The sequence below is a fragment of the Macrotis lagotis genome, chromosome 8, assembly GCF_037893015.1.
Source record: "Macrotis lagotis isolate mMagLag1 chromosome 8, bilby.v1.9.chrom.fasta, whole genome shotgun sequence".
Classification (NCBI taxonomy): Eukaryota; Metazoa; Chordata; class Mammalia; order Peramelemorphia; family Peramelidae; genus Macrotis; species Macrotis lagotis.
The window spans coordinates 60515709-60534019 of record NC_133665.1 but is presented as its reverse complement, the minus strand read 5'-3'; the positions used below and the strand labels follow the sequence as shown (position 1 = coordinate 60534019).

General features: G+C 38.4%; 2 protein-coding genes across 8 annotated transcripts in view; one reads left to right on the top strand and one right to left on the bottom strand.

Moving 5' to 3' along the window:
* The window catches only part of C8H16orf54 (chromosome 8 C16orf54 homolog), a 34951-nt gene that overhangs the window by 14683 nt on the left and 1957 nt on the right, over positions 1-18311 (top strand). For 4 of the 7 annotated variants that reach the window (XM_074197278.1, XM_074197282.1, XM_074197281.1 and 1 more), the window contains one exon: positions 15024-15089. The exons of the other annotated variants lie outside the window; for them this stretch is intronic. The gene's annotated coding sequence lies outside the window, so the exon portion shown is untranslated. The remainder of the gene's footprint in view (positions 1-15023; positions 15090-18311) is intronic. 7 annotated transcript variants of the gene reach the window in all.
* The window catches only part of CCNF (cyclin F), a 31285-nt gene continuing 27079 nt past the window's right edge, over positions 14106-18311 (bottom strand). The window contains exons 16-17 of the mRNA XM_074197275.1: positions 16007-16176; positions 14106-15403 (exon numbers count right to left, since the gene is read on the bottom strand). Of these exons, the coding sequence (XP_074053376.1) occupies positions 14946-15403; positions 16007-16176 (628 nt within the window). The 3' untranslated portion in view covers positions 14106-14945. The remainder of the gene's footprint in view (positions 15404-16006; positions 16177-18311) is intronic.

The window sequence follows — 18311 nt, the reverse complement described above, 5'->3', positions numbered from 1 at the left end:
GTCCATAGCTGAAATCTTATAATCCAATAGGGTTCATTCAGAGAAATGAGGTACATCCTTCTTTGTCTCCTCATAAGCACACATTCTGGTTATTCTAGTTATGGAAGCTCCTTAAGAAAAGGCAAAGACTATTTTATCTTTATAGCCTGAGACTTTTGGAACACCATCTATCTCTATCTCTATCTCTCTCTCTCTATCTCTATCTCTCTCTCTCTCTCTAATCTCTCTCTCCCTCCATACCTATACCTATACCTATCTCTATCATCTCTCTCTCTCTTTCTCTCTCTCTCTCTCTCTCTCTCTCTATATATATATATATATATATATATCTCTGTCTCTGTCCCTATCTCTATCTCTATCATCTATATCTATATATATGCATGTGAAAAAGCACTTTGTAGGCCTTAAAACAATATATAAATGTGAATTACTGTTGCTACTGGAACTTCAGGGCCTCTATACCTCTTTTGGTTCCCTGGTTTAAGATATCTTTTGTATTGAATTCTTGCTACTGCTACTGTGACTGACTGAGTACCCTGGTCTGATATCTATTTCTCCCTTCTCTTCATATCTCAATCTTTACACATTTTGGACCACAAAAATGTGATTTCTCAGCTTTATTTACAAAGGAAAACAATGTAAAAATTTAAATTAAAAGCAACAACAAAGTTCCTGTTCTTTGCAGATTCATTTTTAGAGTTGGTATTAAGTGACCAGGTTATTTCTGTGTCTGAGGAAATCTGGCATGTTCATTACAAGGGTTGAATTATTTAATGGAGGCAGTAGAGAAATAAGGATACAGAGGTGTTTGAGTGCCATCAGTCATTTGATCATTCAAGATATCTCCTCTACTTGGACAATATTAGAGTTGGTGGGAAGTTCTAGAATCCCTTTTGGATTCCACTTCCTAGGATCCGAAATGGGGTGGAGCCAAGATGGCAGAGAAAAGACAGGGACTAGTCTGACTATCTCAAATTTCCCTCCAAAAAACTTTATATAATTCCTCAAAACAAATTTTGGAGCAGCAGAACCACAAAAAAGATGGGCAAAGAAAATTTTCAGTAAAAGACAACTTAGAGAGTCAGCAGGAAGGGTTGCATTGGGGTGAGAGTGAAGTAAAGTCCAGTGCAAGCCTTGCATCAAATCAACAGCAGACCTTAGGGACAAATGATGGTGGAGGGAGTGACTTTTGAAGCTCTTAGCCTACAGATGGTAAGGAGGTTGGGCAACTGGTCAGAAGGAGATTATGGAGTCCCTTTGCTGGCACTGGGTCCAGGACTCTTATTACATTGCCCACACTCAGATGTTGTTTGCAGGTTGAGGAGGACCACTAGAACACCAGAGTTGGTGGTCTGAGATCCTGGTCACAGTTCCAAGACAGAAAAGAGTGTGGTCCCTCACAGATCAGAAAAATAGTAAATGCACCTCTCTTTAGATCATATTGCCTTGTAAGATCTAGTAGCTTATAGACCCCACTCTACCAAAAAAACTGGAAGGCTTCTTCTCACCAGGAACAGAATCCAACTTTAATAAAAAACTAAAAGTCAAGAAAGAGACTGGAAAAATGAGCAAACAAAAGATCCTGACCATAGGAAGTTACTATTGAGATGGGGAAGATCAAAACAGAAATTCAGAAGGCAAAAGTAAAAAACTGCTACACCCAAAGCCTCAAAGAAAAATATGAATTGATCTCAGACCCAAAAAGAATTCCTGGAAGAACACAGAAAGGATTTTAAAAATTAAATAAAAGAAGGCTAGGAAAAACTGGGGAAAAATAAGTGATGCAAGAAAATCATGAATAAAGAATCAACATATAAATTGAAAGAATCCATACAATCCCTTCCTGAAAGAAGTGATTTCATGCCCAGAGAAAACTTTCAAGAACATTATAGTTAAATTCCAGTGACCTCAGGTCAAGGAGAAAATACTGTAAGCAGAAAGAAAGAAACAGTTGAAATATCATGAAGTCATAGGATTACACACAATTTAGCAACTTCTAGATGAAAGTACTGGAGGGCTTAGAATATGATGTTTTGGAGGGCAAAGTAGCTAGGATCACAATCAAGAATCACTTACCCATCAAAACTGGGTAAAAAATTTCAGAGATGGGGTGGTTAGGTGGCGTAGTGGATAAAGCACCGGCCTTGGAGTCAGGAGTACCTGGGTTCAAATCCGGTCTCAGACACTTAATAATTGCCTAGCTGTGTGGCCTTGGGCAAGCCACTTAACCCCATTTGCCTTGCCCCCCCAAAATTTCAGAGATAAAAATGGATATTCAAAGAAAAAGAGATGAAAAGACCAGAGTTGGATAGAAAATCTGACTTTCAAATACAAAAATCAAGAGAAGCAGAAAATAGTAAACAGGAAAAAGAAATCATAAGGAATTCAATAAGGTTAAACAGGAAGATATTTGTAACTTCTAAGAACTTTCTCATTATTAGAGCAACTATACATAGAATGAGTATACATCAAGATAGAGGTCTCAGGTGTGAGTTGAATATGATGGGATGATTAAAAAATAAAGGGGTGAGAAATATGACTGCACTGGGAGAAGAGGAAAGGGGGATAGATAAATTATTTACATAAAAGGTGAGAAAGCTTTTACAGTGGAGGGAAATCTGGGAGGGGAGGGAGTAAGCTCTTAAACCTTATTCTCTTTGGATTGCTTCAAAGAAAGAATAACATATATATTCAGTTGGATTATAGGACACTATCTTGACCTACTGGAAAGTAGGAGGGAAAGGGATAAGGTAAGGGGTATGTAAAATACTTTTTTATTAAAAATTTTATTTTGAGTTTTATGTTTTACATTTTTTCCCCTAATCTTACTTTCCTCCCCCACCCCCCACAGAAGGCAGTTTGTTGGTCTTTACATTGTTTCTATGGTATACATTGATCCAAATTGAGTGTATTGAGAGAGAAATCATATCCTTTAGGAAGAAACAAAGTATAAGAGATAGCAAGATCAGACAATAAGATATCAGTTTTTTTTTCCTAAATTTAAGGTAATAGTCCTTGGTCTTTGTTTAAACTCCACAGTTCTTTCTCTGGATATAGATGGTATTCTCCATTGCAGACAGCCCCAAATTGTCGCAGAATTTTGCACTGATGGAATGAGTCAGTCCATCAAGGTTAATCATTGCCCCCATGTTGCTGTTAGGATGTGCAGTGTTTTTCTGGTTCTGCTCATCTCACTCAGCATCAGTTCATGCAAATCCCTTCAGGCTTCTCTGAATTCCTGTCCCTCATGGTTTTAGTGTTTTATGACATACATATACCACAGTTTGCTAAGCCATTCCCCTCAATTGAAGGATATTTTCTTGATTTCCAATTTTTGCCACCACAAACAAGGCTGCTATGAATATTTTTGCACAAGTGGTGTTTTTACCCTTTTTCGTCATCTCTTCAGGGTATAGACCCAGTAGTGGTATTGCTGGATCAAAGGGTATGTACATTTTTGTTGCCCTTTGGGCATAGTTCCAAGTTTCTCTCCAGAAAGGTTGGATGAATTTACAGCTCCACTAAAAATGTAAGAGTGTCCCAGATTTCTCACAACCCTTCCAACAGTGATCATTATCCTTTCTGGTCATATTGGCCAGTCTGAGAGGTGTGAGGTGGTACCTCAGAGAAGAGAAGCTTTAATTTGCATTTCTCTAACAAGTAATGATTTAGAGCAATTTTTCATATGACTATGGATTGCTTTGATCTCCTCATATGTACATTACCTTTGCATATCCTTTGACCATTTGTCAATTGGGAAATGGCTTTTTTAAAAAAAATATGACTCGGTTCTCTGTATATGTAAAATATTTTTGAGGATGAACAGGGTGAAAGGATAGAGAGAGAGAAGAGAGAGAGAGAGAGAGAGAGAGAGAGAGAGAGAGAGAGAGAGAGAGAGAGAGAGAGAGAGAGAGAGGATAAACAGGGAAAAAGAGAGAAATACAATTAGTAATCATTTGTGGAAAAGTTTATAGCAAGTTTCTCTGATAAAGTTTCTTTGATATATTCTCAAATATATAGAGAACTAGATCAAATTTATAAAAAGAAGATCCATACCCCAATTGTTAAATGGTCAAAGGATATGAACAGGCAATTTTTAGATGAAAAAATCAAAGCTATCTATATTTATATGAAAAAATGTTCTCAGGCACTATTGATTAGAGAAATGCAAATCAAAACAATCCTGCATCTATCAGTTTATCAGCTATTATGTTAGAAAAGGAAAATGATTGTTGGAGGGATGTGGTAAAATAGTGATACTAATGTATTGTAGATGGAATTGTGAACTGATTCAACCATTATGTAGTGCAATTTGGAACTTTGCCCAAAGGGCTATAAAACTGTATATTCACTTTGACCCAGCAATAGCACTATTGGTCTGTGTCCCAAAGAGATGGAAAAATAAAAAGGAAAATGACCTATATGTATACAGATATTTAAAGCAGCTTTTTTAGTGGTGGCAAAGAATTGGAAATTAAGGGGATACTCATCAAATAGGGATTGGCTGAATAAGTGGTGGTAATGATTATTATGAAATACTGTTGTAGTATAAGAAATGATGAGGGGGAAAATTTCAGAAAAATATGGACTTAGATGAAATGATGAAAGTGAAGTGAGGCAGAACCAAGAAAACATTACACACGGTCACAATAATATTTATGATGAGTAATTGTGAATGATTTAGCTATTTTCAGCAATACAATGATCTAAGACAATTTTGAATGACATGATGAAAAATGATATCTATCTCTGAGAAAGAACTGATGGAGTTTGAATACGGATTGAAGCATTCTCTTTTCCTTTCTTTTTGGGGGCAGAATTTATTCTGTTTTTTTTCACAACATGGAAATATTTTCCAGGACATATACATGTATAACATATATCAAATTGCCTGCTTTTTCAATGAGGGGGAGGAAAGAAATGGAGGGAGAGAACTTGGAACTCAAAATTTTAAAAAAAGTGTTTAAAAATTATTTTTATATGTATTGGGGTAAAATAAGATATTAAATAAATTTTTAAAAATCATCCAAAAAAGACCAAGGAGAACTCTTAAAAAAGGATTAATAATAGAGAGTGTCCCAAAGGTATTACTTCAGTTTTGAGTTTTTAGTAGCTTAAAACTGCTCTTTTTTTTTAAAAAAGTTTTTGCAAGGCAATGGAGTTAAGTGGCTTGCCCAAGGCCACACAGCTAGATAATTGTTAAGTGTCTGAGGCCGGATTTGAACTCAGGTACTCCTGACTCCAGGGCTGGTGCTCTATCCACTGCACCACCTAGCTGCCCTTAAAACTTCTCTTAAAGCTGACTTTTGGGATATTATGGCAGCATGGTATAATGTAATGAAAATATTACCAGCCAGTAAACTAGTAACCACATTCTAGTGTCTAGAAGGTGAGGTAGTAGTAGAGCAGGCCTTAGGTAAAGTTATAAAACAGGTGAATCTTGTTCCCTTCTCACTGATTTTTCTGTCTCAAGATTCATATTTATGAATGAAAAATTTCATTCCATCATATTAGTGCCTGTTTTACTACTTTTCCCCCTTCTCTGCCTCAGCCTTCCCTTTCAAGGAGTAGTAGAATGTGAGTGTTTGGTTCCACCTTGCTCATCTATCTGACTTGGATAGTTCTGCTTACTCATCTCCTCTCTCTATAATTTGGATCCTGAAAGCTGAGAGCTTTATAAGACTAGTGGGAGAAGAGTCAAGATCAATGGGTATGACAATGTCACCATTTTCTAGGGCTACAAGGAACTGCAAGGGGAGTGTTGAGCTACTTTGAGCAGATGAGCACAGAACCATGGAGGGGAATGGCAGTGAGGAATAGACATAAATAACAGAATTTCTGATGTGGCAAAGACCTCAGTGACCATCTAATTCAAACCTGTGACAGAGAGGAATCCTCAGCACAAGCCTATCTGACAAATGGTCATCTAATCTTTTCCTGAAGGAGGAGGAACCCAATCAGCTCATTCCACTCTTGGAACTGTTTAATAGGATGTCTCTCATAGTATTAAGCCAAAATTTAACACTTTGTTCCATCCACCTTTTTCTTTAGTTCTTCCTCTGGGCCAAGAACAAGTCAATAAAAAAAAAATCTCAAGACAGATGGCTTGAGGTTGGAAGCTAGAGTTGTAGCTGGGAGCTCTGTCCAGTGCATGGATTATACAAGTGTTCAAGGCTATACAGGTCTCTGTGGAAAGTTCACTAGGCCTGGTGCATTTGACCATTCACTGTTGAGAAGAAAAATCTTGCGGGGAACATGATAGCTATTTTTTCGAATCATATGAAATATTAGACTTGTTCCCTTGGCAAATTCCACAAATTCCTAGTTTTGCCCTTTGGGACCAAAGAGGAAAATATAGGCTTTAAGTAAGTATGGATCCTCTTGGGGGGAGGAATATCTGCCTAAATCTAACTTGAAAATTTTCAGATTAAGCCTCCAGAGGGTGAGGACTCTCATGGTATAGAATCTTTGGGTGTTCCCTATCCCTAATAATGTTTGTCCTTCATTTTTTGAAGAAAATGACATCAGGGAGATGATGCCATGACAAGCATGTGAATTGAATTTGAGTGAGGGGTTGCTGTGCTAAGTCACGAGTCTCACTTTCTCCTCCAGAGCCATCTAGGATCAATGACTAGAAATGAATCAGTTCAAGAGCCATTGATAGCTAGTGGACATAATTAATTCAAAGAAAAGATATTTATTAAGGTGGCATAGTAAAACATAGAAAATTCCATAAACCAAGGTTCACTTTTTCACAAGTATACACAATCTCTTGGAAGAGTGGGCACAAAGTTAGAATACACTAGAGATAAGGTAGATATTCAGAGAACATGCCATATGACTGTGATACTGCAGGACCCCTATGTCCTTTCTCTTCCTGTAATACTCTCATGCTTCTCTTCCCAAACTGCTGGGTTGTTTACTTAGTTGGACTCCCTGATCCTTATTAATAGTAAGACCATGAAGAACAGAACATTCTTTTGCAACTCAACTTTTTTCTTTTTTTAAAAATATTTTATTTTTTCCAATTACATTTAAAGACAATTTATAACATACATTTAAAAAATTTTGAGTTTCAAGTTTTTCTCCCTCCTTTCTCTCCTCCCTCCCTAAAAGGGTAAGCAATTTGACATAACATATATATATATATATATATCATATCCAGAGCTAGAGATTTTGGCTTAGAAGTAGTAGTTGAAACTGTGAGTTGATTAGACCATCAAGGAAAGATTTGTATTGGGGAGAGTCAGAGTCATCCCTGTATGGGTCCACCCAAAATGTTGAGGTTAGAAAAAAAATTTTTTTGAGGTTCTGGATACAGATCATCTTCCTAAAGAATTCAGACTCAGACTTTCTCCAAGTCTAGTAAAGGATCACATTCCCCAAGAGTGAGCTAGTCTCCCAAAGGGAGAGAACCCAGTTTTGTCCATCTTTATGTGACCCAAAATCTGTGGGATTTTCTTGACAAACGTGCTGAGATGGTTTGCCATTTCCTCTTTTGATTTACATATGAGGAACTCAGGGAAATAGGGCTTGCCCAGGGTCACACAGCTAGTAAGAGTCTGAGGTCAGATTTGAACTCAGATCTTCCTGAAGGTAAAACTGTCTATTAGTGGCTTGTCTTGAGGAGCTACAATTTCTACCTAAGAAGTGTTCAAGAAGAGAAACTGGACAGTCACTTGTTGGGTATGTTGTAGTGAGAATTTTTTTCATGTATGGACCATACTAGATGGTTGTTGAGCTCCAAGTAACTCTTGAATTCTGTGGTTCTGTTTTAGTGTACTCTGAAAACAAGAATAATTATCAAAAATAAGAAGCTAACAAATCATATGCTGAATCCTCTCCTGGGTTCTGTTTTCAATGATCTTTCTTTGGGTCTTGTGAATTTGTATGCTAGCAAGGGGAAGACTGTGACAACATGTTGGGTGGTATCAGAAAATGAAATTCCAGATTATCTGGATGGGAGCAATGAGACAGAGAACTGAGAACTCTCTCAAAGTAAACATGTGCCCTTTATGTGTTCCATGAGTCATTAATAGAAGGCTTATATTATAGAATAAGGAAATCAAGAATATATGTGTATGATGTACATATATTTACATTTATATATACAAACACACACACACACACATATATAGAAAAACACATCTTTATCCAAAAATATCTTTACACAGATCCAGGGAAGAATGAACAAAAAAATGGGAGGAAATTCAGTATAAATAAACAGTAAGGTATTATGGATGAATTATATGGAGAAACATGTTACAAATACTTGTAAATATGTACAATTAGTTTTGCCATTCACTTATTAAATGTTTACTGTGTGCCTGACCCTGTGTTAAGAGATGCAAAGAAAAGCAAAAAACATGGTCCCCTGCCTTTTTTTTTAAAGGGATTTAACCAAAAAGGAGAGGATATAAGATGATAGATAGCAGGTATAGCCAGATCAAGTGCAGATTTTTTAGTATGGGGGAACATGTGTGTGTTTGTAGACAGAGCGAGTCACAGAGTGAGTCACCAGATAGGGAGAGAATAACGATTAGAGAGTGGGTGGAACTCTTAGAAGGGGGCAATATGCTGGAGAAGGTGAAAAGGAATGGAATCAAGAATGAGTGTAGAGGAGTTTGACAGGGAAAGAAAATAGGATTTATAATGTGTCTACTACTACTACTACTGGAAAATGAGTGTCAATACTGTCCCGACTAATGAAGAAATTGAGGCAGATAGACTTGAAGTGACTTGCCCATATCATCCTGCTAATAATTGTCTGAGGTCACATTTGAACTTGGGTCTTTCTGTCTCCAGGTCCAGTGGTCTATATGCTGTCTTTAGGAGCAGGATAGGGCTATGTCTTCATGAGAAACACTTGTGAAGGGGGGAATAGGAAGGGAAGATGTCCAAGATGTCCAAGATTAGGAAAGGAGAAGAGGGAGGCTAATGGATTCATTCGTGTGTGTGTGTATGTGTGTGTGTGTGTGTGTGTGAATTATAAGGCAAAATCTTCAACTGAGAGGATGGAGGGAGGGGATACTCTGAAGGCTTGAGGAAAGAGAATATTTGTGGTGAGTGGGAAAGTGAATTAAACATTTGTTGCTGTTGATTTGTTTTTCAGTTATATCTGACTTGGGACTCCATTTGAGGTTTTTCTTGGCAAAGATACTGGAGTGGTTTGCCATTTTCTTCTCCAGCTCATTTTACAGATGAGGAAACTGAGGCAAACAGAATTAAGTGACTTTATCCAGAGTCACACAGCTAGTAATGTCTAAGACTGAATTTGAACTCACAAAGATGAGTCTTCTTAATAGACTTAATAGACCTGGTATTCTATCTACTATGTACCCCTGGTACTATGTATCAATCTACATTCCAAAGTTCTGTAAATTAATGAGGAAGATAGATGAGGATTGCTTTCATGCTGGAAGGACCAAGTCAACATATAACATAAATTTCAGGGAACACATTCAGCATAGTTTTGTGATTTCTTCCAGATACAGACATGTGAAGGATGGTGGGAGTAAACTAAGGGGGTTGGCAAGGCATGATTGACAATAGGATAAGACAATAAGGAGGCTCAAGTGTAGAGGATAGTATGGAGCTTAAAGGATTCACGAAGGCCAGAGTGATGGAGGTAATGGCCTTCAAAAGAACAGAGGGATGTCGAGGACAAATTACTGGGTCAGGACTCATAAGTCATATTTAAGATAGAATGATGAAAGATTCTACTGGGATTCTATTGAAAGATTCTATTGGAGAGTTCATGAACATGAACATGAGCATATTCTAGCTGCCTTCATGGCCACTGGAACAACTTTTTCATCATCCTCTCATTATCTGGAGAAGTCTTCACATGCTTGAGGTAGACATCTCCCTAAATCATTGACTCCTTAACTGTCAGCTATCCTCAACCTGGTTTAGCCTGTCTTCAAAAATGGTTTACTGGGGGGCAGCTAGGTGGCGCAGTGGTAGAGCACCTGCCCTGGAGTCAGGAATACCTGAGTTCAAATCCAGCCTCAGACAATAATAATTACCTAGCTGTGTGGCCTTGGGCAAGCCACTTAAACCCATTGCCTTGCAAAAAACCTAAAAACAAAAAAAAACAAAACAAAAATGGTTTACTGGGTTGTGGTCACTGAACAGGTTACAGCTTCTGGAACCCACAGATGAGAGTTGGGTGAGTCAGGTGGACAACAAAGGTTGATCAGCAGCCCTGAAAAGGATTTGGCAAACCCTTATACAGGGTTGTTGGTCCTCTTGAACTCCCATTGGCCCCATGTATGAGATAGAGGGTAGGAATAGATCATGAGAACTGAATAGATTGGAGAACAGAAAGGTTAGAATCTTGAAGGAGCACCAACACTGGTATGAGGACAGGATTTGGACTGAGAAAACAATGATCACGAGGAAGGAAAAAGAAGATATATAAGTAACCTCTAGGATGTAGATTAGATGATAAATTTGAATAACAAAGAACTCAAAGGAGAAGAGGTTGGGAGTGACTGAAGAGAAAGAACCTGGGAATGTCAGTGAAGAGAGCAAGGAATAATCTAAATTTCTCATCATGAATTAGAGGTATGACTGAAAATGAAAATAGCAATGGGAAAAGTGGTCAGGGATGCTGTTTTTGTTAGCAGGTGACAGGTACTTGCTAGAATAGGAAGATAGTCTGAGAATAGGTCATACTTCCTACTTGTGAGCTTTAAAATTTTTAAATTAGTTATTGAATAGATTATTGGTCCTCCAGGTATGCTGCACTCTCTTCCCAGCTGGTCTTCAGTCTTCAGTCAAATTCGGAACTGATCTGATCATGTTACTCTCCTCCTTGAGAAGCTCCCAGGATACTAATGCATTGTTGGTGGAGGCAGTTTGTGAACTGTTGAAGCTACTCTGGAGGGCAATTTGGAATTATATCCAAAGGATAATAAAACTGTGCATAATCTTTGATCTAATAAATCTATATCTCAAAGAGATCATAAAAAAGGGAAAAGGACCCACATGTAAAGCAGCTCTTTTTGTGGTGGCAAAGAATTGGAAATTGAGGTGATGCCCATCAATTGGGGAATGGCTGAATATATGAATATAATGGAATATTGTGCTATAAGAAATGATGAGCAGGCAGATTTCAGAAAAGCTTTAACTTTTGTGAACTGATGTACATCCTGATAATCAACTATGATTGACTTAATTCTTCTCAACAATTCAATGACCCAAGGAAATTCCAAAAGATTCATAATAGAAAATGTTATCCACATTCAGAGTTATATAATCTGAATGCAGATAGAGGCATACTATTTTCATGTTAGTTTCTCATGGCTTTTCACTTTTGTTCTGTTTCTTTCATGACTAACATGGAAATGTTCAATATGATTAAATATATATATATATATATATATATATATATATATACATATATACCTTTTTTTCAAAGTGCTAGCTGTCTTGAGGAGGGAAAGGAGAGAAAAAATTTGGAACTCAAAAAAATGAATGTTGCAATGTATATATATATATATATTTTATATCTCTATATATGAAAAAATAAAGTATTTGCTAAAAAAAAAAAAACCCCAGCAGTTCCCAGGGCTTTCTGTTACATCTACAATCAAATACAAACCCTAGCATTTAAAGACCTTCACCACCTGGCTTCTGGCTATGGTTTTAGACTTGGGACACATTAGTCCTCTTTAATCCTGCCAAATTGTTAGGCACAAGATGTTTTATCTGTCTCCATGTCTTCTTATGGATTATCTCTATAGCAATCTTCTTCCCTCTCTTCAGCTTGGCTTAATGTGTGATTGATTGATGAGTTTGGTATTCAAGAATGCCCAGTGGTGTGTGAAGGAACAGACCAAGAGATTTTAAAGGGAGGCCAAGATTGCATTTGACTCTGCTTTGGAACTGGGGATTCTCAAAGAGTCAAGGACTAATACTTTATGCATTTTGCTTAGTGTTCAGAGCTGGACCCAAATCCATGTGACTGAACCATTTAAAGAGTCCCAGGTCCAAAACAACACAACATTTGGACTGAACATACAAGTCACAAGAATCTCAGCTTGATGATTTGTCATGGTCACACATATAGCCTGTCAAATACCTTATGATATTCCTGTATGACTTCAGACAAGTTACTTTCCCTTGTTTGTTTCCCCAACCATAAAATGAGGCTGAAATAAAATTTGAGTCTTTTCTAGCATTAAGTTCAGTATTTAACTTAGACACTGCTGCAGTGGCTATCCTTAATCTTTTTTTTTTTCAATTTCCTTTCCCAGGGTGGTGAACTAAGGTCTTGACTTCCCTAAACAACCAGATAAACCTAAGGGTCTCCTGAGCAGGAAGCAAAAGCACAAGTCAGCAGACTGGGGGGTGGGAAAGTCTGGAGACATGGGAATTTATACTAGGTTAGGGTTTTCAGACTCCGTTAACTAGATAGTCTCAAGCCCCTGCAGCTGACACTGCTCCCAAGACACTAATGCATTGTTGGTGGAATTGTGAACTGATACAACCATTCTGGAGTGTGATTTGGAACATTGACATTGCTCAGGATCCCATCTTCTTCATTCTCTTACCCACAAGAACAGGTAGGTGGAGATTCAGAGTTAGAAATGAGGTGCTTTAGTCTTTGGACAGGAAGAGATTAGAACACTAATATTTTTATTGTTCACATTTATCCTCATTGGATTAGAGAGAATGGCCAGAGGCAATTTTGTAAACTTCCACTGATGTCTCATAGCTTGGCTGAGGGGCAGGGCTAGATTCTTGGTGTTCTATGCAAGCTGTATCTGGACTCAATTTAAAAATTGTGTTTTACTTGTATTGGTCTCTCAGAATCTGACAGCTGGTTTTAAAAATGGGAGAAATCAAGAATTCAGTGACACAATGGTTTCTCAGAAGTATAATTTAGTCAGGGGGTATTTTGCTTATGGTAGAGGTGGTTTTTAAATCCATTTACAGTTTCTCTAATTTCACAAACCCAGACAACTTCATATTCCAGCTCAACTAGTAGTTTGCTAGTAGATAAAATCAGGACCAGGTAATCTTCCTGTAGGTGAAACTTGAATTTCAAGCTGTATCTGTAATTTTCTATAAGTAGGACCAACATGGAAGTTTTTTAATGAGAAAATGCTCAACTGCAACAACTATTTGGTGTTCCTTGCTATCATCATTACCTAATAATCCTCTGAGACTCCTTTAAGCAGGTTGCAGGGGTGGGAATGAAGAGGATGGAAAAAATTCTTTTCCAACAGCATCCTAAGATTTGCAATTGTTAGGATACTTTCCAATGAAACATGGCTCTTAAACTTCTCAAATATCTATAATGAACTTTTTTTTTTTTTTTTTAGGTTTTTGCAAGGCAAATGGGGTTAAGTGGCTTGCCCAAGGATGCACAGCTAGGTAATTATTAAGTGTCTGAGACAGGATTTGAACCCAGGTACTCCTGACTCCAGGGCTGGTGCGATATCCACTACACCACCTAGCCGCCCCTTACAATGAACTTCTAACAACACCCTCATAAACCTATGTGTTTTTTCATTTTAATTTAAAACAGTTGAAACTTCTTTTAGTTTTGAGTTTCTAAGTTTAAGCTTCAAAATAACCACATCCCTAGGCATGCTTCCATAGAAATTCTGCCTGCTGCACTAATTCCAGGGGGAAAATATAGAATGAAAAGCTGGTGGGCTTACACATCATTTCCTCAATTTTGCATAGTTAAAGGAATGCTTAAAAAAACTAGCAAGAATTAATAAAAGTAAACAATGACTTTACAGCTTCGGTGTGATTCCATTTCAGACAACTTATAATGATGAAACCCTTCAAACTTAAACTGCATTAGTTCTTTCCCTCTCAATCCATTTGGCCATTCTCCGGCAGGAAGCAGATTGAAGAACTCGCATCTTGAGGAAAATGTTTTGCCATGATGCCACTTGGAAATAGTTTGGAATTTAAAAAAAATTTTGAAATTGAATTTATTTTTCATCTTAGAGGATGAATTTAAATGAGGGTAGGGCAAAGATGATAAAAATAAACTAAGAATGGTCCTAAAATCTATTGTATAAGGAGCAGTTCTTGGCACCAACAATGGAATAGATCCAGAAAAGATGCAAACAATGAAGTTATTTTAAAAAAGGCATTTGACTCCTTTATTGTAAAGACCCAACTCTTTGAAAAGAGTTAAAAGTTGGTGGGGAAAGCATTTGGCAGTGAAGGCTTCAGACAACCTGGTTAGTGACAGGGAGTTCTAAGCTAAAATATACCATGTGTAAAACAACAGCCTCTGCCACCATTGTACACATTTCTAGGGCTCCATGGGGATAGAATCCCTTCTGGATAAGATCTTTAGTTCCCCAAGGCCCAGCCAAAACCCTGTACTAGAGAACCATGCCAAATATTGGGGGTAACCTGTCAGCTGTCACTCTGAAGGGTAACATCCAGAAAGCATGCCCAGGGAATGTATCTTTGAATTCAATATTGCTCAAAGCCTAGAATACCAGCTCTGGATTGGGTCTAGACATTTAGTCAAGTAAAGAATTCCACTGGAACACACCTGACGTGGGAGCCCTTCTGACCAGGAAGAAGGAAGGTGGTCAACTTCAGAGAGCCAACAGAAAGCAAAGGGGGGGTGACTTCCCAACAGAAGGCATGATTGCCAAAGAAAAGGTCTTGGTACTCTTCTTTTGAATGAAGAGCTCAACTGTGCACTTTTTGTTTTGCATAGGACTAAATAGAAGAACATTCCCCTGGTGCCCACAGTGACTCTTCTCCATCCTCCATGTGCTGGGGTTGCCGGTACAGAGACCCCAGCCTTGGATGTTGGTTGCCTTTGGAGTTTACAAGGTCTATAGTTTTGGCCTCCCCCCACAACCCTTAGAAGGCATTACAGAAATTCTCCTTTTAGTAAACATTTAAAGCGACAAACACCACACACACATACACACATACACACACACACACAATCACAGACTCCAGAATCCCAAGTTCTTCTTGTCACTATGCTCGGCCACATTTTTCCTCTTCACCTGTCTCCGATGCAGGTTGCTCTCAATGGGACCAGTGTGAAGAGACTGTAAACATGATTCCAAGTAGGCGGGCGTACATGGGTGAGTGTTCGGGTCACTGCCTAGGGACGGTGCTGAGGTAGTTTTGAGAAACGCTCCAAAGTTGTTCTCCACGGAGGAAGATGTGGGGCTGGCACTGTTGACTGAGGAGTAGCCTGAGGTCACTTCTGTTCTGGACTCCCTCCTGTCCTGAGGAAGGAGCCCGTGTTTCTCAGCATGTGTGTGGTTCAGTGGCGGCACGTCCTGTTTGGAGGGGTCCTCTAGCCGGCTGTCTTCATCACTGGACTCCTGACAGCAGTGCTGTTCAGGATCCAGATAGACCACAGTGACATCAAGGACCCCACTGGGAGATGTGACTGTAGGAAGAAAACAAGAGGTGACTAGTGACAAAAGCCCACCCAGAGAATTAAGCATGTAGGAGCTAAGAGCATCAGATGAACCCCCACCTGACTCAACCTCACATGGGGAGCCCTACCCAGGACACTGTCGCTGATAGAGGATATTGTGGGAAAGAATGAATGAATAAGGGATGGCCTAAAAGTCACTCAAAGTTCAGGAGTAGCATCCACATAGCTTTCAATGACCATTAAGAACCTCACCAATTTTCAATTCACATTCAGGTGATTTTTAGAATTCAAATCTGATCCTATCTCACACACCCCGGTAAGATGTTACTGTCTAAATATACAGACAGCCGAGGAGGTTCAGATAGGAGAGGCCTAGCCTGCTGGTCCAAATGGTAGGAGAGGTACAATTCTCTATAGAAATAATAATTTCTGCCTTTCTCCAGTGGTGTTAAAATAATGAACCTTAAGCAATTTGTCTATTTTTCTGGGCATGAGAATAGAGCTGATAGCCACTTCTGGGTGCATGTTTAAATAGTGATGCTTTTGAAGGTGGCCCTGTCCTGACAGAGGACCCCAATCTGAAGACCTGCTGAGGGGTGCCCTGACACTTACCATCCCCTTCTTTCTCCCCTTCGCTTTCCTGGTCTCCCTCATAGCCAGAGCAGTAGTCCAAACTCCAGTCCAGGAAGTTGCCCAGAAGAGTCTCCTCTTGGCTGGATAATTCAGCTGTAGGTGTTGTTACGAAACTGCCCCTATCTTCCTGAAGGCTGTTTTCTCTTCTTCTGAGGAAGGAGAACACAATTCAAATCAAATACAGAGAAGGGAATGTGGGATAGTGGAGACCCCCACAAAGTCAAAAATGAAAGAGGCACCCTAGTCTGGCAGTCAAGAGATGTAGATTCTGGGGCTGGTGCTGCCAACGAACAAGTTGGGTGATCTTTACCAAGTCATTTATTAATTCCCTTTGGTCACTAAGTTATGTTAAATGAGTAAGTGAACATTAGCCCCCCCCCCCCCATTTTTTCTGCTCTTACTGGATGGACTCCCTAGCAGAAGTCATACAACCATGTCTACTGAGTCCACTACAAATGGGTGATCTAATCTCAGAGGCCTTTATACTGTGGCATGGCAGCCCTTTTATTTTTATTTTTTTTGATGGACTCTGGTTATTTCCAATCTTCTCTATGCCTCTACTAACATCTTCTTACTTCACTCTACTTCAGTTTATATAGATCTATCCATGTTTCTCTGTTATTTATCACACACATAAATTTTTACAACACAATACTAATCCATTATATTTATGTACTGCAATTTGTTTAGCCATTTTCTAGCTGAAGGGCATCTATTCCCACCCCCCCCCCCCAATTTTTAGTTATTGCAAAAAGTGCTGCTATAAATAATTTGGAGTATATAGGTACTTTCTTTTTATTGATGTCTTCTTTGGGGTAAAAGTCACCAGTAATAGTTCCTAGGGTGTGGATATATATTTTTTTTTTTTTTTTAGTTTTTGAAAGGCAATGGGGTTAAGTGGCTTGCCTAAGGCCACATGGCTAGGTAATTATTAAGTGTCTGAGGCCAGATTTGAACTCAGCTATTCCTGACTCCAAGGCCAGTGCTCTATCCACTGCACCACCTAGCCGCCCTGGTGTGGATATTTTAATCATTTTATTTACATAATTCTAAATTACTTTCCATTTCATAGCTTTCTCAACAATGAACTAATGTGCCTTATCTTTTTACCACCATTAACTATTGACATTTTTAGGGTCATTTTTGCAAATTTGCAGGCTATGGAGTGAAACCTGAGAATTGCTTTGATTTAATTTCTCTTTTTATTTTATTAGCAATTCAGAACATTTTTAAGGTTTTTTCAAGGCAATGGGGTTAAGTGGCTTGCACAAGGTCACACAGCTAGGTAATTATTAAGTGTCTGAGACTGGATTTGAACTCCTAACTCCAGGGTCAGTGCTCTATCCACTGTGGCACCTAACCACCCCTTCAGAACATTCTTTAACATTGTGAGTACTTTCCAATACTTTATGGGAATTGTTTTACATATTTATTTTGTTTCTATATCTTGGATATCAAGGCCTTATTAGAGAAATTCTATAATAAACATTTTTTCCTATGACCACTTCCCTTTTAATTTTAGGTGCGCTAATTTTGTATGTAGATACGTTTTTTGGTTGAAAGTAATCAAAGTTATCTATTTAATCTTTGGCAAATGCTTTTATCTCATTTGGTTAAAAAAATAGCTGTGAAAAATTTATGATCTATTTTTCTTCTAATTTTTTTAATAGCATGATTTTTTTTTTTTTGGTTTTTGCAAGGCAAACGGGGTTAAGTGGCTTGCCCAAGGCCACACAGCTAGGTAATTATTAAGTGTCTGAGACCGGATTTGAACCCAGGTACTCCTGACTCCAGGGCCGGTGCTTTATCCACTACGCCACCTAGCTGCCCCCTATATAGCATGATTTTTAATATCAAGTTTAGATTTACATTTAGAATACATTGTGGAATATGGTGCAAGGTATTGGTCTAATTGGTCAGATTGCTTTACAGTTTTCACTGCAATTTTTAATCAAACAAGGTATTTTTCTCCTAGGTAATTTAGTCTTCCCTGTCAAATCTGTTGCATTGATCCATATCTCTATTTTTTTTTTTTTTAGGATTTTGCAAGGCAAATGGGGTTAAGTGGCTTGCCCAAGGCCACACAGCTAGCTGATTATTAAATGTCTGAGGCCGGATTTGAATTCAGGCACCCCTGACTCCAGGGCTGGTGCTCTATCCACTGCATCACCTAGCCGCTCCCATATTTCTATTTTTAAACTAATAGCAGAAGGCTTTATAAAAAGTCTGAGATCCAGAAGTGTATTTCCCCCTTGGCCTCTACTTCTTTTATTATTTCTCTTAA